We start from the raw sequence: 25,406 nt of genomic DNA on the forward strand, positions 1-25,406 counted from the left end.
CAATGGGGATTTGCTTCTAATCTGGACAGTTCCTGACACGGAGAGAGGTGTCAGCAGAGAGCACTATGGTCAGACAGGAAAGAACTTAACTAATTTCTCTGTAGTATACAGCAGCTGGAAGGCTTCAGATTTTTTAATGCCACAGAGGTCGACGACACAACCCCTCCATTCAGCTCTATGGGAGAACGCTGCATCTCCACCTCTTTCACAGATACATAGAGAGGCATGTCGGATAAGCCGTCATGCTGCGGCCGACACGCCTTCTGCACAGGACTGCTGTAGCAGAGCTGGAGCCCTGTACAGGAGATCGTGGGGAGTCCCAGCATTCGGATCCCCCACGATCAGACACCTATTCCCTATCCTGCAGAAAGGGGATAAGTGTCTATGGCTGCAGATCTCCTTTAAGGGGTCAAGGCTGCTTTCACACTATAAAGTTCTTCCGTTTTAACCCCTTGGGGACGGAGCCCATTATGACCCTAAGGACGGGAGCATTTTTTGTACATCTGACCACTGTCACTTTAAGCATTAATAACTCTGGGATGCTTTTACTTATAAATTTGATTCTGAGATTTTTTTTGTGACATATTCTACTTTATGTTAGTGGTAAATTTTTGTCGATACTTGCATCATTTCCCGATAAAAAATTCAAACATTTGATGAGAAATTAGAAAATGTAGCATTTTTCTAACTTTGAAGCTCTCTGCTTGTAAGGAAAATGGATATTCCAAATAAATTATATATTGATTCACATATACAATATGTCTACTTTATGTTTCCATCATAAAATTTATGAGTTTTTACTTTTGGAAGACATCAGAGGGCTTCAAACTTCAGCAGCTATTTTCCAATTTTTGCACAAAATTTTCAAAATCTGAATTTTTCAGGGACCAGTTCTGTTTTGAAGTGGATTTGAAGGGCCTTCAAATTAGAAATACCCCACAAATGACCCAATTATAAAAGCAGCTCCCCTCAAAGTATCCAAAATGACATTCAGTAAGTTTGTTAACCCTTTAGGTGTTTCACAGGAATAGCAGCAAAGTGAAGGAGAAAATTCAAAATCTTCATTTTTTTACTACATGTTCTTGTAGACCCAGTTTTTGAATTTTTACAAGTGGTAATAGGAGAAAAAGCCCCCCAAAATTTGTAACCCAATTTCTCTCAATTAAGGAAATACCTCATATGTGTATGTCAAGGGTTCGGCGGGTGCAGTAGAGGGCTCAGAAGGGAAAGAGCAACAATGGGATTTTGGAGAGTGAATTATGCAGAAATTGTTTTTGGGGGCATGTCACATTTAGAAAGCCCCTATGGTGCCAGAACAGCAGAAAACCCCACATGGCATACTATTTTGGAAACTACACCCCTCAAGGCACGTAACAAGGGGTCCAGTGAGCCTTAACACCTCACAGGTGTTTGACGACTTTTCGTTAAAATCGGATGTGTAAATGAAAAAAAAAATTTTTCACTAAAGTGCAGTTTTTTCCCCAAATTTACCATTTTTACAAAAGGTAATGGGAGAAAATGCCCCCCAAAATTTGTAACCCCATCTCTTCTGAGTATGGAAATACCCCATGTTAGGACGTAAAATGCTCTTCTTGCGCACTACAATGGTCAGAAGAGAAGGAGCGCCATTGAGCTTTTGGAAAGAGAATGTTTGGAATGGTAGTCAGGGGCCATGTGCGTTTACAAAGCCCCCGTTATGTCAGAACAGTGGACCCCCCCCCCACATATGACCCAATTTTGGAAACTACACCCCTCACAGAATTTAATATGGGGTGCAGTGAGTATTTACACCCCACTGGCGTTTGATAGATCTTTGGAACAGTGGGCTGTGCAAATGACATTTTTTTTTTCTTTTTTTTCATTTTCACGGACCACTGTTCCAAAAATCTGTCAGACACCTGTGGGGCGTAAATTCTCACTGTACCCCTTATTACATTACGTGAGGGGTGTAGCTTCCAAAATGGGATCACATGCGGGGGGGGGGGGGGGGGGTCCATTGTTCTGGCACCATGGGGGCTTTGTAAACACACGTGGCCTTCAATTCCGGACACATTTTCTCTTCAATATCCCAGTGGCGCTCCTTCTCTTCTGAGCATTGTAGTTCGCCCGCAGACCACTTTACATCCACATATGGGGTATTTTCTTACTCAGAAGAAATGGGGCTACACATTTTGTGGGGCTTTTTTCCTATTTTCCCTTGTGAAAATGGAAAATTTAGGGCAACACCAGCATCTTAGTGACATTTTTTTTTTACATTTTCACATCCAAATTTAATGAAAATTCGTCAAATACCTGTGGGGTGTTAAGGTTCACTATACCCCATGTCACGTTCCGTAAGTGGTGAAGTTTCCAAAATGGGGTCACATGTGGGTATTTATGTTTTTGCGTTTATGTCAGAACCGCTGTAAAATCAGCCACCCCTGTGCAAATCACCAATTTAGGCCTCAAATGTACATGGTGCGCTCTCACTCCTGAGCCTTTTTGTGTGCGCGCAGAGCATTTTAAGCCCACATATGGGGTATTTTCGTACTCAGGAGAAATTTGGGGGGTCTTTATTTCCTTTTACTGCTTGTGAAAATAAAAAGTATGGGGCAACACCAGCATGTTAGTGTAAAATGTTTTATTTTTTTACACTAACAGACTGGTGTAGCCCCCAACTTTTCCTTTTCATAAGGGGTAAAAGGAGAAAAAGCCCCCCAAAATTTGTAGTGCAATTTCTCCAGAGTACGGAAATACCCCATATGTGGCCCTAAACTGTTTCCTTGAAATACGACAGGGCTCTTAAGTGAGAGAGCGCCATGCGCATTTGAGGACTAAATTAGGGATTGCATACTGGTGGACATAGAGGTATTCTACGCCAGTGATTCCCAAACAGGGTGCCTCCAGCTGTTGCTAAACTCCCAGCATGCCTGGACAGTCAGTGGCTGTCCAGAAATGCTGGGAGTTGTTGTTTTGCAACAGCTGGAGGCTCCGTTTTATAAACACTGCCGTACAATACGTTTTTCATTTTTATTGGGGGGGACAGTATAAGGGGGTGTATATGTTGTGTTTTACCCTTTATTATGTGTTAGTGTAGTGTTTTTAGGGTACATTAACACTGGCGTGTTACGGTGAGTTTCCCGCTACGAGTTTGCGCTGCGGCGAAAAAATTTCCGCAGCCCAAACTTGAAGAAGGAAACTTACTGTAAACCTGCCCGTGTGAATGTACCCTGTACGTTCACATGGGGGGGGCAAACCTCCAGCTGTTTCAAAACTACAACTCCCAGCATGTACTGACTGAGGAGTAGTACTTTTGCAACAGCTGGAGGCACACTGGTTGGAAAACCTTCAGTTAGGTTCTGTTACCTAACTCAGTATTTTCCAACCAGTGGGCCTCCATCTGTTGCGCAACTACAACTCCCAGCATGTACTGACAGACCGTGCATGCTGGGAGTTGTACTTTTGCAACAGCTGGAGGCACACTCATTGGTAAACCTTCAGTTAGGTTCTGTTACCTAACTCAGTATTTTCCAACCAGTGTGCCTCCAGCTGTTGCAAAACTACAAATCCCAGCATGTGCTGATCGCCAAAGGGCATGCTGGGAGATGTAGTTATGCAACAGCTGGAATTACGCCACTTTAACTCCCAGCATGCCGAGACAGCTGTTTGCTGTTTGGGCATGCTGGGATTTGCAGTTTTGCAACATCTGGAGGGCTACAGTTTAGAGACCACTGGACAGTGATCTCCAAACTGTGACCCTCCAGATGTTGCAAAACTACAAATGCCAGCATGCCCAGACAGCAAAGAGCTGTTTGGGCATGCTAGGAGTTGTAGTTTTGCAAGATCTCAAGGTCTCAAACTGCAGTCCTCCAGCTGTTGCAAAACTACATATTCCAGCATGCCCAAACAGCTGTCTGGGCATGCTGGGAGTTGTAGTTTTGCAATATCTGGAGGGCTACAGGTTAGAGACCACTGTAGCCCTCCAGATGTTGCTAGGCAACTAACCGGCTTCCGTAGGACCCACCGTCGCCCTCTGTCTCCGGACGGGTAAGGGGATCTTCGGCGCTGGCCCTCCGGTTGTTTCCCCATTCTGCCCCGCCTATCTGCTATTGGTGGTCGCGTCTAGACCACCAATAGCAGTGATAGGAGGGGTCGCACCTCTGCCACCTCACTCCTATCCCTTCAGGGGGATCGTAGGTGTCTTAGACAACCACGATCCCCCTTATATTCCGGGTCACCATAGACCCGTAATGACCCGGAATCGGCGCAAATCGGAAGTGTGAATTCACTTGCGGTTTGCGCTGATCGCCGACATGGGGGGGTCTGATGACCCCCCTGGGCATTTGCGTGGGGTGCCCGGTTCGCGGCGGGGAACGAAATTCCCACGGGCGTATGGATACGCCCTTCGTCCTTAACAGGTTAAATAGCCGTTATTATGTTCTGTTATGAAAACCCTTAAAAACGGCCGTTACAAAATCCCATTTGGCCGTTACAAAATCCCATTAGGCTAGGTTCACACTGTGGAAATTCTGGGCAGAATTTCTGCCAGAGATTTAGCCGGCTGCACTAGGGCCGCGCGGACTGCATTGCCGTCCCCATAGATGTCAATGCATTTCTGAGTAGATCTCCCAAAAGATCTACCCAGAAATGCATTGCCGTCTATAGGGACGGCAATGCAGTCCGTGCAGTCCTAGTGCTGCCGGATAAAGTTCTGGCAGAAATTCTGCCCAGAGATTCCGTAGTGTGAACCTAGCCTATGGGATTTTTACATTATCCGCTTTAACCCGTCATAGCCCGCTATTAATAACAGATGTTATTTTGTGACGGGAGAAAAATAGTGCATGTACTTTTTTTTCTCCCGTCACAATTACGTCTGTTATTAATAATGGGCTATGACGGGTTAAAACGGATAATGTAAAAATCCCATAGACTTTAATGGGATTTTGTAACGGCAGCATGGGATTTTGTAACGGCCGTTTTTAAGGGTTTTCATAACTTTATAGTGTGAAAGCAGCCGTAGCAGGTTTCCCGCTGTGAGATAAAAAGGAGTGGGCTCTTCGCATTCTGTCCGTAGCAGATTTTCGGCAGTGGAACCTCCACTGTGGAAAATCTGCGGTAGACCCAATGAAGTCAATGGGATCTGTGGCGTTTTTTTATCAGCAGAAATTACACTGCTAAAAGACTGCTGTGGAGAGCCCGCCCCTTTCAAACTTGCAGCAGGTAACCTGCTATGAGTTTAAAACAAAACCTGCTCATGTGAACGCACCCTAAGGCTCTTCCCTTATGGATCCACTTCTGACTGCAGTGGCAGATCTCCAAAAACTGCCAGAAAAAAAGCCAAGTGGAAACTAAGCCTCAGGGTACATTCCCACGTACAGCATACGCAGTGTATTTCACGCTGCGCAACAATCATCTGAAGCAGCGGGAAATACGCTGCGTTTATTCTCAGATGATCATACACATAGGGCCGCATCACAGTCATGCCAGCACGTGGCTCCGCCTCCAATCTTCACTGAAAACACAGGGCTGCCACCAGGGCCGTTTGAAGGAATTTTGGGGCCCCAAGCAAAATGGACATGGAGTCCTCCCCCCCCCCCCTTTGATGTTCACGCACGTCACGCTCTAGGGCCGGCCCTTGAATGCTGGGAGCGCGTCGTGAGCAAACGTCGATACGAGGCCCCCACATTAGGTGCAGCACAGTTCCCCCCCACGTTAGGTGCGGCACAGTTCCCCCCACGTTAGGTGCGGCACAGTTCCCCCCACGTTAGGTGCGGCACAGTTCCCCCCACGTTAGGTGCGGCACAGTTCCCCCCACATTAGGTGCAGCAGAGTTCCCCCCACATTAGGTGCAGCAGAGTTCTCCCCACATTAGGCTAGCAGTGTTCCCCCACATTAGGTGCAGTATAGTTCCCCCCACATTAGGTGCAGTATAGTTCCCCCCACATTAGGTGCAGTATAGTTCCCCCACATTAGGTGCAGTATAGTCCCCCACATTAGGTGCAGTATAGCTCCCCACATTAGGTGCAGTATAGCTCTCCAAATTAGGTGCAGTATAGTCCTCCACATTAGGTGCAGTATAGTTCCCCCACATTAGGCAGTATAGTTCCCCACATTAGGTGCTGTACAGTTTCCCTACAATAGTCTTTAGTTCCCCCACTTTAGGTGCAGTATAATCCCCCAACATTAGGTGCAGTACAGTTCCCCACATTAGGTGCAGTATAGTTCTCCCCACATTAGGTGCAGTATAGTTCCCCACATTAGGTGCAGTATAGTTCCCCCACTTTAGGTGCAGTATAGTCCCCCAACATTAGGTGCAGTACAGTTCCCCACATTAGGTGCAGTATAGTTCTCCACATTAGGTGCAGTATAGTTCTCCCCACATTAGGTGCAGTATAGTTCCCCACATTAGGTGCAGTATAGTTCCCCACATTAGGTGCAGTATAGTTCTCCACATTAGGTGCAGTATAGTTCTCCACATTAGGTTGGCAGTATAGTTCCCCATATTAGGTGCAGTATAGTTCTCCCCACATTAGGCTATAGTTCCCCCACATTAGGTGCAGTATAGTCCTCCCATATTAGGTTGGCAGTATAGTTTACCCCACATTAGGTGCAGTATAGTTCCCCACATAAGGTGCAGTATAGTTCTCCCCACATTAGGCTATAGTTCCCCCACATTAGGTGAAGTATAGTTCTCCCTACATTAGGCTATAGTTCCCCCACATTAGGTGCAGTATTGTCCACCCACATTAGGTGCAGTATAGTTCCCCCACATTAGGTGTAGTATGTTCCCCCACAGACATACAGCCTTCAGCCATACAGTGTATGGCTGGAGGCTGAATGCCTACTTACTGCCCTACTTCAGTGCTCCGACCACTGCTCCTCTGGTCCAGCCACCATAGCAGTTGGTCCCGGGACTGGAGGAGCGGTGGTCGGAGCACTGAAGCTGATGTGCCGCTGGTCACTTACCATGCTGGCCAGCGCATGTCCTGTTCGCTGCTCCGCTCCTCCGCATTGCTTTCCAATGGGCTCACGCATGGGACGGGGCGATTGCCCCGTTTCCCCCCCCCCCTGGATCCGCCACTGCATGCATTATATACCCACACAATACACATTACATACTGTACACATTACATACTGTACATGCATGCTTCATACACACACAACATACTCTACACATTACATACTGCACATGCATGCTTCATACGCACAAAGATACTGTACACATTACATACTGTACATGCACGCTTCATACACACACAACATACTGTACATGCATGCTTCATACACACACAACATACTGTACACATTACATACTTTACATGCATGCTTCATACACACACACACACACACACAACATACTGTACACATTACATACTGTACATGCATCATACACACAACATACTGTACACATTACATACTGTACATGCTTCATACACACATACTGTACACATTACATACTGTACATGCATGCTTCATACACACACAACATACTGTACACATTACATACTGTACATGCATGCTTCATACACACAGATACGGTACACATTACATACTGTACATGCATGCTTCATACACACAAAACACACTGTACACATTACATACTGTACATGCATGCTTCATACACACACACAGATACTGTACACATTACATACTGTACATGCATGCTTCATACACACATACTGTACACATTACATACTGTACATGCTTCATACACACACATTCTGCACACATTACTTACTGTACATGCTTCATACACACACAGATAGAATAGATCAGTGTTTCCCAACCAGGGTGCCTACAGAGGTTGCAAAACTACAACTCCCAGCATGCCCAGACAGCCTTTGGCTGTCCGGGCATGCTGGGAGTTGTAGTTTTGCAACAACTGGAAGCACCCTGGTTGGGAAACACTGGTATAGATACACACATGCACTTTACATATAGTCATCCACAGTAGTAACAAACACACACAGGCACAGTACATAGACATACACATATGTACACACATATATATATCCACACACACACACGCTTATACACATATACATGCAGGGACACCTACTATAGTCAGGCCCCATGTTGTACAGCCTCTGCTGTCTCCTTTCCTCGCAGCTCTCTCCTCCCCCCTCCCCCTCCTCCTGCTCAGATGGCTGAAGGCTGAGAGAAGAGTCCGGGGCTGAGGGAAGATACCAAGTGCAGCGGGGGTGGGGGGAGCGTGATTGTGCTGAGGTGAGAAGAACTCCAAATCTGCAAATGAGTTTATTTTTAAAAAAATGTCAGAAATTCGGGAGCCCTCTTGTTTGATTTGGGTGCCTGGGGCCCGGAGCTCAAACTCCAAGAGCACAATTGTTAATCCGGCCCTGGTGTTAGGGGGAATTGCCCTGTCGCTACAGGACAGGCAAGCACTGGCTGTGCTCAGGGCCCCCCAGCCAGCTCGGGGCCCCAAGCAATTGCTTGGTTTGCCTGTCCTGTAGCGACAGGCCTGGTTGCCACCAGCTAGCCCTGTGTGCATGATCAAATGCCCATAAATCCTCAGGGTCTCAGGGTCTAATACAATATATACAAACCTTTAGGGTAAAACCCCTCAGGGAATACCCTAAACTAAAGACCCCCCACCCACCCCAAACTAAAACTTAGCTTTTATTACTCTCCAATTAAAATAAAAAGTCTATTGTGCTCTGTGACCACTAGGTGGCAGTGATGTATTAAAATTCCGTTCACTGTGTCATGTAACTCCTCATATAAGTAATTCAAGATAGTGTCTCCTTGAATGAGGCTACTGAATTCCACTCTCCTAGAATCTAGTTGTATTTTTGGTCTCTTGCTGAGACTTTACTTTACTAGCATCATTTTAATTTCTTTTTATAGGTATTCTCTAGAGATGAGCGAATCGAATCTGATGAATCCAAATTCATTACGAATTTCAGGAAAATTTCATTAAACTCCATTTAGTGCGGTCCAGGCTCCAGGGCATCTAAAATGGCGGATCCACATGTGAGAACATAGGGCAAGGAATCCTGGGAAGGCAGGAACAAGGGTAGGCAGGATGACCCTGAATCACATGCAGCATGCAGCCTATCAGCAGCCAGTCACCCCTGTGATGTCACAGCCCTATATAATCGGCAGCCATATTCCGGCTAGTCACTTCATCCTTTCATTGCAGAGAGAGAGATAGGACAGGGCTGTGTGTTACACAGAAAAGCTTTTTCGAGCAGCGTTTCACATCCTAGTCACATAAGCATTCTGGTGGACAGAGAGCAGAGCCTTTTTCACAGAAAATCATTTTTACTGCAGCGATTAACCTCCCAGTCACTGTCTACAGCATTGTATTATAGAGAGAGGCAGAGAGCTGTATGTTGCCTCATAAGTTTGAACAAGCTGCTTCAACTTCATAAACCTTAGCAGAGGAGGGAGCAATACGTTTTTAGCGGAACTCTGTGTCTTTGTTCCACAACAAATGGACTGCTGGTTGTACTAGTCCGTAGATGGTATAATACCCAGCAGTCCATTCCTAATAGTCTTTTAGAGAGAGAGTGCAATTTTGGGTTTAGTACACAGCGACTGTGTGCTGCTGCTTATACTGCTGGTGTTGTGCACAAATACTTATTTAACCCCCTTAACCCAGCCATTTTACACCTTAGGACCCGGCCATTTTTTGCACATCTGACCACTGTCATTTTAAACATTAATAACTCTGGAATGCTTTTAGTTATCATTCTGATTCCGAGATAGTTTTTTTGTGACATATTCTACTTTAACATAGTGGTAACATTTTGTGGTAACTTGCATCCTTTCTTGGTGAAAAATCCCAAAATTTGATGAAAAATTTGAAAATTTGGCATTTTTCTAAATTTGAAGCTCTCTGCTTGTAAGGAAAATGGATATTCCAAATAATTTTTTTTATTCACATATACAATATGTCTACTTTATATTTGCATCATAAAATTTACATGTTTTTACTTTTGGAAGACACCAGAGGGCTTCAAAGTTCAGCAGCAATTTTCCAATGTTTCACAAAATTTCCAAACTCACAATTTTTCAGGGACCAGTTCAGGTTTGAAGTGGATTTGAAGGGTCTTCAGCTTAGAAATACCCCAAAAATGACCCCATTATAAAAACGGCACCCCCAAAGTATTAAAAATGACATTCAGTCAGTGTTTTAACCCTTTAGCTGTTTCACAGGAATAGCAGCAAAGTGAAGGAGAAAATTCACAATCTCCATTTTTTACACTCGCATGTTCTCTTGAGTAAGCACATACCTCATATGTCTATGTAAAGTGTTCGGCAGGCGCAGTAGAGGGCTCAGAAGCGAAGGAGCGACAAGGGGATTTTGGAGAGTACGTTTTTCTGAAATGGTTGTTGGGGGGTATGTCACCTTTAGGAAGCCCCTATGGTGCCAGAACAGCAAAAAAAAAAAAAAAACACATGGCATACTATTTTGGAAACTAGATCCCTTGAGGTACATAACAAGGAATAAAGTGAGCCTTAATACCCCATAGGTGTTTCACGACTTTTGCATATGTAAAAAAATAAATAAAAAATTTCACTAAAATGTGCTTCCCCCACAAATTTCACATTTTTGCAAGGGTTAATAGCAGAAAATACCCCCCAAAATTTGTAACCCCATTTCTGCTGCAGATTATAATGTAAACTAAATGACTGAGCACAGCTTCTAATCTGCAGTTACAAATCCTGCGCATCAAATATGTGCAGAATACTGTCCTTGAGAATTGACCATAAGGGTATGTTCACACGTACAGGATCCTGTGCAGATTTGATGCGCAGGATTTGTAACTGCAGATTAGAAGCTGTGCTCAGTCATTTAGTTTACATTGAAATCTGCAGCAGAAAATCCTGTGCATCAAATCTGCGTATGTGTGAACGCACCCTTAGGAAGATTTATAAAAGCCTGTGCAGAGCAAAAGTTGAACAGTTGGCCATGGCAACCAATCAGATTTCTTCTTTTTTTCACAGGCCTATTCAAAAATGAAAGAAGTGATCTGATTGGTTGCTATGGGCAATTGGTCAGCTTTTCCTCTTCGCAGGCTTTGATAAATCTCCCCCATTACCTCTACATAGTGACTGGGTAATTACCACCATACTGATGGTGAGTAAAAAAAAAAATAGTATGCAAAGGCCAATATTTCTATATAGTGCTCATATAGGGGGAGATTTATCAAAACCTGTCCAGAGTAAAAGTTGCAGAGTTGCCCATAGCAACCAATCAGATTACTTCTTTCATTTTTGAAAAGGCCTCTGAAAAATGAAAGAAGCAATCTGATTGGTTGCTATGGGAAACTGGGAAACTTTTTCTCTGGACAGGTTTTGATACATAGTGACTGGGTAATTACCGCCATACTGTTAGTGAGTTAAAGGGGTATTCCGGGCAAAAACATTTTATCCCCTATCCAAAGGATAGGGGATAAGATGTCTGATCGCGGGGGGTCCGCTGCTGAGACCCCCCGCGATCTCCCTGCAATGCAGGTGCTGAATCTTCAGTTTCGGAAACCTCCGGGACTGGGGACGTGATGTCATGCCACGCCCCCTCCATTCATGTCTATGGGAGGGGTTGTGACTGTCAGAATGAGTAATCAGCACAACAGAGGAGTGAAAACCTGAAGGATTAAGCAGAGATTATGGGGTGAATTATCAAAACCTGTGTAATGGAAAAGTTGACCAGTTGAAATTAGAAATCTGACTGTTTGCTATCAGTAACTGGTCAACTTTTCCTCTGCACAGGTTTTTATTAATTTCCCCCAATAAATGAAATCTAGAAGGAAAAAGATTTCGAGACTCACCAGCTCCGTATGTGAGCAAAGGCCGTTGCCTTACTTAGCTCCACTTAAAGGGGTACTCCACTCTAAACATTTTATCCCCTATAAGATGTTAGATCGTGGGGGTCCCGCCACTGGGCCCAGCAGCGGCGGGGTCCAGAACACAGAAGCTTGCAGCTTGATGTCAAGCCATGCCCCCTCCATTCAGGTCTATGGGAGGGGGCCTGAAGACTAGTACATAGCGGTCACGCCTCCTCCCATAGAGGTGAATGGAAAGAGCGTGGCTCCATGCACCGATTCACTGGGGTTCTGCAGAGGAGATTGCAGGGGTCCCCAGTGGCAGGACGCCTGCAATCTAACATCTTATCCCCTATCCTTTTGATGGGGGATAAGATGTTTGCAGCGGAGTACCCCTTTAACTGTTAGTTCTCCTGTCCTTGGATGCTGTTTTTAAAAAGTTAATCTAAAATAAAGTTTGGATTTTAAGGATTTGGAGCTGATAAGTGCCACAATATTTTGCCTTCTATGCTCAGGGGTGTGGAAATAAAAAAACAAAAAAAAACAAAAACAAAATACTACTTGTCCAAGGGACTAAAACAGAGCACAATCTTCTTGTCCCTCATGAAAATCCACTCGTCCTGGTACACATAATAATTTCAACCAAATAGTATGTAAATAAGGTCTTTATTAGTTTATTTATTTATTTTTTGCACTTTCGTCTTTTCCTCCATAACTTGCTCCGAAACAAAATAAAATAAAATTATTTGTGAAATTGAAAAAAGAAAATGCAATTTTGCCAATTTGGTTTTTTCTTCTTTACGCCATTCACCTTGTGGTCAAACTTACATGTTATTTTGATACTTTAGGTCAGCCTGATTACTGCAATACCAAATTTGTTTAGTTTCCGTCATGTTTTACTAATTAAAAATGTTTCTAAAAATGTTTTTTTTATTTTCTTACCCCCCTATAACATTTTTATTTTTCCCATATACTGGGCTGTATGAGGGCTCATTATTTGCACTGTAATCTGCTGTTTGAATTGGTACCATTTTGGTATTGATCAGACTTTTTGATCACTTTTTTCTGGGATATAATGCTATAAAAAATGCAATTCTGGTTTTTAGTATTTTTTCACGTCAACACTATTGACTGTAGGATATATAAAATGTTATATAGTTTGGACAATTAAGCACGCAGCAATGTAACCCCCCCCCACAAAATAAATAAATAAATAATTAAAATTATAACTCACCTTTCTCTGTTCCCCTGTTGCGCCACTATAGCTCTTCGGCCCTCCGGTCCAGTCTCCTTCTTTCTTTGGCTGGTGATAGGCTGAGCACAATGTTATGTAAGGCGCCCGAGCAGCATGGAAAAGGCGGAGCCCAGGCTCCTTACTTGACACTGCGCTCAACCTATCACCGGCCGAGGCAGGACATCGCTGCGGCTGGCGATACGCTGACTGCAGTGTGACAACCCGTGCACACGGAAGGAGGAAGGAGACTGGACCGGAGGACCGAAGAGCTATAGTGGTGCAACAGGGGAACTGAGGAAGGTGAGTTAAAGGGGTATTCCAGGCAAAAACTTTTTTTTATACATCAACTGGCTCCGGAAAGTTAAACAGATTTGTAAATTACTTCTATTAAAAAATCTTAATCCTTCCAATAGTTATTAGCTTCTGAAGTTTTCTGTCTAACTGCTCAATGATGATGTCACGTCCCGGGAGCTGTGCATGATGGGAAAATATCCCCATAGGAACTGCACAGCTCCCGAGACGTGAGTCATCAGAGAGCAGTTAGACAGAAAACAACAACTCAACTTCAGAAGCTAATAACTATTGGAAGGATTAAGATTTTTTAATAGAAGTAATTTACAAATCTGTTTAACTTTCCGGAGCCAGTTTATATATAAAAAAAAGTTTTGGCCTGGGATACGCCTTTAATGTTTGCTTTTCTTTTTTTTGCTGCCCGGACATAATAGGATTACAAACTTTTTCACAATACTACACCTTTAAGGAGGAATCATTAGATTCCTCATACAAATCAATGCAGTTGTATTGAATAGACTTGTGCTTTAGAAAAATTTTCATTTATTTTCGTTTTCTCGTTTTGGCAAAATTTTTCGGTTTGGTAATATTTTCGGTTTTCATTTTTCGGATACATTCGGTATTCGGGTGTTCGGTTCGATTTTTTCGGATACATTCGGTATTCGGGTACATTCGGTAAATCTTTTTATTCTTTTTTGCACTTTAGCGATCCTAAAAAATTATAGTATTGAACTCCATTGATCTGTGTGGTCTGTGCTCATTTGGTTGAGCCTGCTCCAGGCAGGCTCAATCAAATGCTGATCCTGAGCAGCCATGGAAAAAGAGGTAAGCCCTTCAGCTACCTCTACAGTTAAAAGGTACCTTTAGATGCCGCTGTCAGCTGGGGGCTGCCAGTTATGGAGCAGGCTTGAGTCAGTAGCCCACTTCATACACCCTGAGCACCGCGGGGTTGTCGGGCCTTTCCTGCTTGCCTGAAGCAGGGCTAAATCCATGAAAAATTCACCTGCCCGGTGCCCAGAACTGCATGTCCTGGACATCGGGGGATAGGATTTCCACATCCCTGTATGCTTGTATTTTTTTTAACTTTGCATATTGTTAGTGCACCATACTCCTCTACAGCTCTAAAATCTTTTTTAAAGGGGTACTTGGCCTCTAGACATCTTATCCCCGTATCAAAAGCTTCGGGGTAAGATGTCTGATCGCACGGGGTCCCGCCACTGGGGACCCCCGCAATCTCACCTGCAGCACCCACTTGTCAACAGCTGAATGGAGCGAAGCTCGTTCTATTCTAAAAGACTCACGATACAGGACGGAGTATCGTAACATCACGGCCCCGCCCCTTCGTGATGTCATGGCCCGCCCTCTCAATGCAAGTCTATGGGTGGGGTCGTGGTGGCCACTACTCCCCCTCCCATAGGCTTGAATCTTCGCTCCATGCAGCTAATGACAAGCTGGTGCTGCAGGAGAGATTGCAGGGGTCCCCAGCAGCAGGACCCCCGCGATCAGACATCTTATCCCCTATCCTTTTGATAGGGGATAAGAAGTCTTGGGGCGGAGTACCCCTTTAATAGACGTGTTTATTCTATATAAACACAGATTATGAAATTTCACTTCTAGCCCATTGAACTTGCTTCACCTGAACTTTCTTTTGAACACTGCAGAAAAGGTGATCAGACTAGGTTCTGATACCAAATAGAGACGTGAGATCCTTGTGTGATTTTGTTAATATTTCTATGGATTAATAGCATTACTTACTGTCAGGATCCGGATGGGTATACTGTGAGGATACTGGTGGTGGATCCTCTGTGTCAGTGGGATGATGACGTGGGCCGTACCAGGGGAACGGAGGTAACCCCCAGGTCGTTCCACCCGATAGTGATTCAACCCCAGCTGACGGCTGAGACAGGCGCCGTACAAGGCAAGAGCAAGGTCGGGCGTAGCAGAAGGTCAGGGCAGGCAGCAAGGATTGTAGTCAGGGGCAACGGCAGAGGGTCTGGAACACTGGCTTGGAACATACACAAGGAAACGCTTTCACTGGCACTGAGGCAACAAGATCCGGCAAGGACAGGAAGGGGAAGTGGGTTTAAATAGGCCTGGAGCAGATGGAAGCTAATTACACTGATTGGGCCAGGCACCAATTAGTGGTGCACTGGCCCTTTAAATGTTAGAGAGCCGGCGCCTTAGAGAGCGGAGCCGCGCGCGCCAGGACATGACAGCCGGGGAACGGGACAGGTGAGTAGATTGGGATGCGACCCGCGAGCAATGCTCTAAATGCAATGGTAAATGTTCCCCATATACTTTATAAAATGTCCACAGCTGTCCTGCCCTTATGTCAAGTCTGTCAAACACCTCCCTGTTAACCGAATCTACTAGATAGACTTATATACAGTGATCCCTCAACTTACAATGGCCTCAACATACAATAGTTTCAACATACAATGATCTTTTCTGGACCATTGTAACTTGAAACCAGACTCAACATACAATGTGCAGACAGTCCAGATCTGTGAAACGTGTCAATGGCTGGAAGAACTGACCAATCAGAATGGACATTTACACCTGTACTACTGAAGTGCATGCACTGACTGTCTGGTAGCGCCTCCCTACAATACAGGGACGTACTACATGTTCTGTACTCTTTACCTGTGCCACGGTTAGCTGCTCCTTTGGATACCAGGTAAGGGCGGCTACTAGAGATGAGCGAACGTACAGTAAATTTGATTCGTCATGAACTTCTCGGCTCGGCAGTTGATGACTTATCCTGGGTAAATTAGTTCAGCTTTCAGGTGCTCCCGTGGGCTGGAAAAAGTGGATACAGTCCTAGGAGAATCTTTCCTAGGACTGTATCCACCTTTTCCAGCCCACCGGAGCACCTGAAAGCTGAACTAATTTATGCAGGATAAGTCATCAACTGCCGAGCCGAGAAGTTTGTGACAAATCGAATTTACTGTAAGTTCGCTCATCTCTAGCGGCTAAATTTTCTGTGTACTGTACAGGACCCTGAAGAAGCTCCTGTCCTCTATATAGACTAGTCTTTCCCAACCAAGGTGCCTCCAGCTGTTGCAAAACTACAACTCCCAGCATGCCTGGACAGCCTTTGGCTGTCCAGGCATGCTGGGAGATGTAGTTTTGCAACAGCTGGAAGCACCCTGGATGGGAAACACTGACAAAGACAGTGATTTACAGCTTCCAGCAGATCTTTCTTACTTTTATATATAATGATTTGCTTTATCTATATCAGTTATCTACATATTTTTCTATAATCCTCACTTTTTCCTATTTTTGGATGACATTTTGGGGGCTTTAAAACCAATTACCAGGTTTCCATAGAGTTATGGTCTCAACTAGAGATGAGCGAACTTACAGTAAATTCGATTCGTCACGAACTTCTCGGCTCGGCAGTTGATGATTTATCCTGCATAAATTAGTTCAGCCTTCAGGTGCTCCGGTGGGCTGGAAAAGGTGGATACAGTCCTAGGAGAGAGTCTCCTAGGACTGTATCCACCTTTTCCAGCCCACCGGACCACCTGAAGGCTGAACTAATTTATGCAGGAAAAGTCATCAACTGCCGAGCCGAGAAGTTCTTGACGAATCGAATTTACTGTAAGTTCGCTCATCTCTAGTCTCAACATACAATGGTTTCAACATACAATGGCCGTCCTGGAACCAATTAATATTGTAACTTGAGGGACTACTGTATTAAATAGCTATATTTACAGTGTACACATCTGAGTCAGCCACTTGCTATGCCATATGATGGCTTCAGTTTCGTTTCTCTGCTATGAGAGTTCTCCTTTTCTCCTCGGCCACACCCCCCCCCCCCCCTAGTAGGTATAAAAAGGAACAGTCCTTTTATCTGTTCAGTGACGTGTTCTTCTGCTACACGAGAAGTGTCACTTATATTTCACATTATCTTATATAACAGGCGAAAATGGCTCCCAAATACAGCATGAAAGATCTAAGAAATGCTGGAGAGAATTTCCTACAACATTTAAAACAAACTAACAGAATGGATGTGACCAGCAAAGAAGAGCTGAGAAGTATCTATAATGTCTTCAAAAAACAGTAAGACCTTTTATTATTTCTTTGCTACATCTCCCTTTAATGATCTGTTGTTGGGGGAGATTTATCAAAACCTGTGCAGAGGAAGAGTGGCGCAGTTGCCCATAGCAACCAATCAGATTGCTTCTTTCATTTTCCACAGGCCTCTAAAGAGGCCTGTGGAAAATGAAAGAAGCAATCTGATTGGTTGCTATGGGCAACTGCACCACTCTTCCTCTGCACAGGTTTTGATAAATCTCCCCCGTTATCTTTAAGAAGATTCTATGGGCAAATAGTAAAAAGTCATAAAAACCTGTAATATGCTCATGTTACCGAATATCCTTTAGTGGGAAGAAAACGAAATTGTAAAACTGCTATTTTACTCAGTTTATTATTGTTATTATTGTTTTAATATTATTATTTTAATGCCGTAAGCCAATAAGGTTTCATTTTGGTGTTCCACAAGAATACTTTTACCAGTTTATATAATTTTCTATGATAAATAAAATCATTTCTAATCCATTACCCTTTAGGCTAGGTTCCCACTGAGGAATTTCTGGGCAGAATTTCTGCCGGAGATCGAGCCGGCGGCGCTAGGACCGAGCAGACTGCATTGCTGCCCCCATAGACTGCAATGCATTTCTGGGTGGATCTTGTGGGAGATCTGCTAAGAAATGCATTGCCATCTATGGGGACGGCAATGTAGTCCGAGCGGTCCTAGTGCCACCGTCTCGATCTTTGGCACAAATTCTGCCCAGAAATTCCTCAGTGGGAACCTAGCCTAAGGCTAGGTTCACACTATGGAATTTCCGCCTGCAATTCCGCTTTGAAATTGCAGGCAGAAATTCTGCTTACTAAAATGCATAGTGTAGTGAATGGGTTTCCATTCACAAATTCACACTTTGGAATTTGTGAAGCGGAATTTGTGAACGGAAAATCCGTTTGGAAATTTCCGCCTGAAGAATGGCGTTGCTCATTCTTCAAGTGGAAATACTCACGGAACACATTGGACATTGGAGACTGCAGTGTCTAGCGCTGACTGATTTGGATAGGGGATAAAATGTCTAAAGCTGGAATACTCCTTTAAGACAAATTATTTTGGTGGCACGACTATGATGTGACTTGCGGTGAAGCAACCAAAGTCACTGTGTAACCCCAGCCTTATAATTATTATTGCAATACTCATGTATGCTGTGTCTCATCTCAAAGGGGTATTCCGGCCATTGACATCTTGTCCCCTATCCAAAAGGATAGGGGATAAGATGTCTGATCTCAACCGATCTCCGTACAGCACCCAGCATTATAACCTCTGTGTTTTTTTTTTTTTTTTTTTTTGGGGGGGGGGGGGGGGCTTCTCTTTTCATTCTTTACACCATCCACCATGCAGTAAACATGTTATATGCATTTTTCAGGTCAGGTCCATTGCAGTGATATACAATTTGCATGGTTCTCGTTATGTTTAACCTCTTAAGGACAATGGACGTAAATGTACATCCTGATATGCTGGGACTTAGGGACCTTTATACCTTTAGGGTCTATTCACATGTACAGTATTCTGCACAGATTTGATGCACAGTATTTTCTGCTGCAGATTTCAATGTAAACTCAATGACTGAACACAGCTTCAAATCCTTTGTATCAAATCTGCACAGAATATTGTACGTGTGAATAGACCCTTAAAAACTTTTTATTTAATACATATCTTTAGTACCTCTAGGGGACTTGCAAGAAAATTTGACTGCTCATAGAGATCAATGTGATACTATAGTATAACATTTATCAATTTAATTGATTGGTGATTTGCTAGCACAACCTGTCAATTGCAGGCTGTAGGAGCATATTTACTGATGGCAGCCATGAAGAACTAGTACGGGCCTTGGGTGCCCATGACAACAGATTGGCTCACTGCAGTCATACTGGAGCCATCTGACCTCCTATACCATGAAGGCTTTTTTAAATGCTGCTGTGACATTGGCATTAAAAAGTTTTAAAAGCTGGCAATGGAGATCGCTCCTTGCCAGCTATTAGAGGCAGCTATCAGCTGTAGGCAGTATGGAGAGGACTCTGCTTGTGAGCCTGCTCCATGCATCCTTAACGGCGCCATGATGTCTATTTACATCATGGTGTGTTAAGGGGTTATCCAGGATTAGAAGAAACATAGCAGTTTTTTTCCAGAAACAGCACCACTGTTGTCCTCAGTAAGTGTGTGGTCTTGCAGCATGGTTGAAGCGAATAAACTTGAGTTGTAATACCATGTACCTATGAGTGGAAATTGCATTTTTTGGCCCCTGTGTAATTTTTTCTAAATTGGTTGGGTACCAAAAAAAAAAAAAAAGAAATAATAAAAAAAAAAAAAAGGATGCAGTCAGGATGGAAAAAAATTTACCGAAATTTATATTTTTCATAACAAAATTTTTATAAATTTTTAAACAGTGATCAATTTATGCGTGCGGGCAGAGAACTAAAAATGTAGCCGACAATAATAAATATGTAGAAAGGGGCCATTTAAATGTAAAAATCAAGTATATTTTATAATAAAATTTTGTTAAAATTTTTATTAGTACTGCCTTTTAATAATGTGTTTAATAAACACATATACAAGAGAAGGGATTGCTGCCAGGCACTGCTGAGCGTTCAGTGCTTCAAAAAGGAATCTGTCAAATAGAACACCTGCGGCTAGATATGGGGTAATGGGTGGTGCGGCTTCGGCACAGCAAGTGCTAAAGGACACAAAGGATAACTTCAATGGCAATAGAAGTAGAAATGAATCGCACTCACCACATTAGCGACCCCAAGAAAGACGTTCTTTATTAAAAAGAAGTGATCGAGCAGCAAAACATAGGAAAACGGCAATTCCTAAAAGCAGGGAGTGAGAGCAGCTGCTCTCAAGACGCAGGGGCGCACAGAGGGAGTGGCAACTAGTTTCGCGTCAGCCGACGCTTCTTCCGGCCAGGTTTATATGTATATCACTCCTGACACCCGCTGTGATCTTCCTGTATAATGTATAGATACAGGCAGCTGGCCGCTCTTCTATTGTCCCCCGCACTGACGTATATATGCACCTATTCATTTTTCCCACAGAGAGTTGTGTTTGGCTGGAACCATCCGGCCAATCACAGCTCTCTGCGGGAAATATGAATAGGTGTATATATATATATATGGCATTGTAGGGGACCATAGAAGAGCGCCCGCCTGCATCTATACATTATATAGAAGGATGGCAACAGGTGTCAGAAGTGACACCTGGGGTGATCTGTCAATTAGTACAGGTACTACTACTCCCATCATGGAACAGTGTGTTTCATGCTGGGAGTAGGAGTACTACCTAAAAATTTAATAAATAAAGAAAAAAAAGTTAAAAAGGTTAAAAAAAAAACACACACACACACACTTTATTCAATACATTCATAAAATACATTACTAATAATATATTATAACAAATATATTATTTTTACATTTAAATGGCCCCTTTCTAAATTTTTATTATTGTCGGCTAAATTTTTAGTTCCCTGCCCACCCACATAAATTGATCCCTGTTTAACCTGTTAATGACCATGGACGCCTATACTCGTCCATGTGCCATTGACGGGGTATGATGCGGGCTCCTGCATCATACCACCTGCCCTCCAGCTGATTCCTGTAGCTGGGGGCTGGTGTTAATAGCCAACATGCGGTGATCGGTCGGCTATTAACCCTTTAGATCAAGTTTTAAGTTGACAGCGGCATCTAAATGTGCCTTTATCCCATCCCTGGTGGTCCAGTGGGGTGGGGTGGGGTGGGGTGGATCGCATTGCCCCCCCCCCCCCCCCCCCCCGCAGTGCGATCACGGGGGGGGGGGGTGATCCACTGCTGAGATAGCCTGAGGGCTTACCTCTTCTGCACTCAGAATGATAAAGCCTGGCAGGACCAGGCTTTATCAATCAAGCGCAGAGTACACAGATCAATGTAGTTTTATGTGGTAATGTATTTTAACCCCTTGGGACTGAGCCCATTTTGACCCAAAGGACCAGAGCATTTTTTGCAATTCTGACCACTGTCACTTTAAGCATTAATAACTCTGGGATGCTTGTACTTATGAATTTGATTTAGAGACAGTTTTTTCGTGACATATTCTACTTTATGTTAGTGGATAATTTTCATCAATACTTGCATCATTTCTTGGGGAAAAATTCTAAAATTTCATGAAAAATTTGAAAATTTTTATAGCTTTGAAGCTCTCTGCTTGTAAGGAAAGTGGGCATACCAAATAAATGATATATTGATTCACATATACAATATGTCTACTTTATGTTTGCATCATAAAGTTGACATGTTTTTACTTTTTGAAGACATCAGAGGGCTTCAAAGTTCAGCAGCAATTTTCCAATTTTTCAAGTAAATTTCCAAATCTGCATTTTTCAGGGACCAGTTCAGTTTTGAAGTGAATTTGAGGGTCTTTATGTTAGAAATACCCCATAATAGACCCAATTATGAAAACTGCACCCCTCAACGTATTCAAAATGACATTCAGAAAGTGTGTTAATCCTTTAAGTGTTTCACAGGAATAGCAACAAAGTGGAGGTGAAAATTCAAAATCTTCATTTTTTACACTAACATGTTCTTGTACACCCATATTTTTTATTTTTACAAGGGGTAAAGGGAGAACAAGCCCCCCAAAATGTGTAACTCAATTTCTTTTGAGTAAGGAAATACCTCATATGGGGATGTAAAGTGCTTTGTGGGTGCACTAGAGGGCTCAGAAGCGAAGGAGCAACAATGGGATACTGGAGAGCGAATTTTGCTGAAATGGTTTTGGGGGCACGTCGCATTTATACAATTTAGGAAACTACACCCTTCAAGGTACGTAACAAGTAGTACAGTAAGCCTTAATTTGGATGTGAACATTTTTTTACACCCCACTAGCGTTTGACAGATCTTTGTAAGGCTGGGTCCACACTACGTTTTGTCCCATATGGGAGCGCATACGGCAGGAGGGAGCTAAAACCTCGCGCTCCCGTATGTGACCGTATGCGCTCCCGTATGCCATTCACTTCAATGAGCCGACCGGAGTGAAACGTTCGGTCCGGTCGGCTCATTTTTGCGCCGTATGCGCTTTTACAACCGGACCTAAAACCGTGGTCAACCACGGTTTTAGGTCCGGTTGTAAAAGCGCATACGGCGCAAAAATGAGCCGACCGGACCGAACGTTTCACTCCGGTCGGCTCATTGAAGTGAATGGCATACGGGAGCGCATACGGTCACATACGGGAGCGCGAGGTTTTAGCTCCCTCCTGCCGTATGCGCTCCCGTATGGGACAAAACGTAGTGTGGACCCAGCCTAACAGTGGGCTGTGCAAATGAAAAATTACATTCTTCATTTTCACGGACCACTGTTTCAAAAATCTGTCAGACACCTGTGGGGTGTTAAGGCTCACTATAACCCTTGTTACATTCCGTGAGGGGTGTAGTTTACAAAATGGGGTCACATGTGGGTATTTATTTATTTTGCGTCTATGTCAGAACCGTTGTAACCAGAAGCCACCCCTGTGCAAATCACCAGTTTAGGGCTCAAATGTACATGGCGCTCTCACTCCTGAGCCTTGTTGTGCGACCACAGAGCATTTTACCCCCACATATGGGGTATTTCCGTACTCAGGAGAAATTGTGTTACAATTTTTGGGGGTCTTTATTTCCTTTTATCTCTTGAAAAGAAATGAAAAGAATGGGGCAACACCACTAACATGCTGGTGTAGACCCCAACTTTACCTTTTCATAAGGAGTAAAAGGAGAAAAAGCTCCCCAAAATTTGTAGTGCAATTTCTCCCGAGTACGGAGATACCCCATGTGTGGCCCTAAACTGTTGCCTTGAAATACGACAGGGCTCCAAAGTGAGAGAGCGCCATGCGTATTTGAGGCCTGAATTAGTAATTGCATAGGGTGTACCCGGATGCAGGCGTTACACTTGCCTCCTCCATCAAAAATACTGTATGTCAGTTTTCTCCAAACAGTGTGCCTCCAGCTGTTGCAAAACTCCCAACATGCCTGGACAGTTGTTATTTTGCAACAGCTGGGGGCTCCGTTTTGGAAAAACTGACTTACAAGAAATTTTTTATTTTTATTGGGGGGGGGGGGGGGGAGACAGTGTAAGGGGGATGTAGTGTTTTACTCTTTATTTAGGGTTAGTGTAGTTTAGTGTACATTCACACTGGCGGGGGTTTACCGCATCTCAAACTTGAAGCGGGAAACTTGCTGTAAACCCCCACCCATGTGCATGTACCCTGTACATTCACATTGGGGGGGGGGGGGGGGGAACTACAACTCTCAGCATGCACGGACAGACCATGCTTGCTGGGAGTTGTAGTTATGTAACAGCTGAAGGCATACTGGTTGGGATTGGGAAACACTGAGTTAGGTAACAGACTACTGCAGTGTTTCCGCACCACTGTCTGTTTCCTAACTCAGTGTTTCCCAACCCATGTGCCTCCAGCTGTTGCAAAACTAAAACTCCCAGCATGCATGGTCTGTCAGTGCATGCTGGGTGTTATAGTTTTGCAACAGCAGGAGGCTCACAGGTTGGGGAAATACTGAGTTAGGAAACAGACAATGTTTCCCAACCAGTGCGCCTCCAGTTGTTGCAATACTACAACTCCCAGCATGCCCAGACAGCCGAAGGGCATGTTGGGAATTGTAGTTATGCAACAACTGGAGGAGAACAGTTTGGAGACCACTGTGTAGTGGTCTCCAAACTGTAGCCCTCCAGATGTTGCAAGACTTCAACTCCAAGCATGCCCAGACTGCCCAGGCATGCTAGGAGTTGTAGTTTGGCAACATCTGAAGGGCCAGATGTTGCCGAACTACAACTCCCAGCATGCCTGGACAGTCTCGGCATGCTTTGAATTGACATATGGAGCGCTAAAGTTTGGACACTGCTGTATAGTGGTCTCCAAGCAGGGCCCATCCAAATATTGCAAAACTACAACTCCCAGCATGCTGAGACTGTCGAGGCATACTGGGAGTTGTAGTTCTGCAACATCTGAAGGGCCAGATGTTACAGAACTACAACTCCCAGCATGCCTGGACAGTCTGGGCATGCTGAGAGTTGTAGTTTTGAAACTCCTAGATACAGCAGTGAAGATCACTTTACGGCAATCCTCACTGCAGTATCTAGGAAACCGCTGCCGCTGCCTCCACTTGCCTGCGCTTCCTGTCAGCCGCTGGTCACTGGTCCTCGGTCCCAGGTAACCGGCGCCGGCGGTCCCCGCAACGGTCCCCCGCACATCACCACCATCTTCCCCCGCTCTGCCCCTACATCCAGGAGTGGGCAGAGCGGGGGGAAATGAACGTTCCCTCCTGCCCCTGCCCTGCGATTCGCCGAGTGGTCGGATCGGTCAATCGCAGGAGATAGGAGGAGGTGGCACCCCTGCCACCTCGCTCCTATCCTTTAGGATGATCGGGGCTGTCTCTGACAGCTCCGATCATTCCTATTTTCCGGGCTATCGGGTCATCAGAGACCCGATCAGCCCGGAATCGCCGCAAATCGCCAATCTGAATTAAGATCTCAGGACCCCCTCCCCAGGCATTTGCACGGGATGCCTACTGAATTATTTCAGCAGGCATCCTGTTCTGATCCCCGTCCGGCTAGCGGCAGGGATCGAAATTCCCACAGAAGGGAGGCAGAGTGATAAGTATGAGGCTCTGTTCACATTGTAAGTTTTGTATAATGTGAACAGACTCTTCTGCCAGTGTCTTTACAGACAGGGAGACTCCAGCTGTTGCTAAACTACAACTCCCAGCATGCCCAGACAGACAAAGGCTGTCTGGGCATGCTGGGAGTTGTAGTTTTGCAACAATTGGAGGCTCTCTGTTTGGGAAGACATTAAATTTTGTGCGCTCTCCCCAGCGGAGAGCACCAGAAATGTCCTAACCCATTTTTTTGTGTTTCTTTTTTCTTCTCGTTTCAGATCCGTGTATGCAGAGCATTGCAGCAATTAACTAGATTTGTTTTCTTTTGCTAAAAATACAGGGAACCCTATGTGTTTTTTTTTTTATAAATAAATAAAAATAAAAAACGCATAGGGTTCCCCGTATTTTTA

The 25,406-nt window shown here is 44.3% G+C and overlaps 1 protein-coding gene across 1 annotated transcript in view; it reads left to right on the forward strand.

The window, feature by feature from the left end:
- Positions 1 to 10,983: 10,983 nt before the first annotated feature.
- MOV10 (Mov10 RISC complex RNA helicase) overlaps positions 10,984 to 25,406 on the forward strand; it is a 90,613-nt gene continuing 76,190 nt past the window's right edge. Inside the window, exons 1-2 of the mRNA XM_056558295.1 lie at positions 10,984 to 11,083; positions 17,219 to 17,358. Of these exons, the coding sequence (XP_056414270.1) occupies positions 11,081 to 11,083; positions 17,219 to 17,358 (143 nt within the window). The 5' untranslated portion in view covers positions 10,984 to 11,080. The remainder of the gene's footprint in view (positions 11,084 to 17,218; positions 17,359 to 25,406) is intronic.

This window comes from Hyla sarda, chromosome 2 (genome assembly GCF_029499605.1).
Source record: "Hyla sarda isolate aHylSar1 chromosome 2, aHylSar1.hap1, whole genome shotgun sequence".
NCBI classification, from domain to species: Eukaryota; Metazoa; Chordata; class Amphibia; order Anura; family Hylidae; genus Hyla; species Hyla sarda.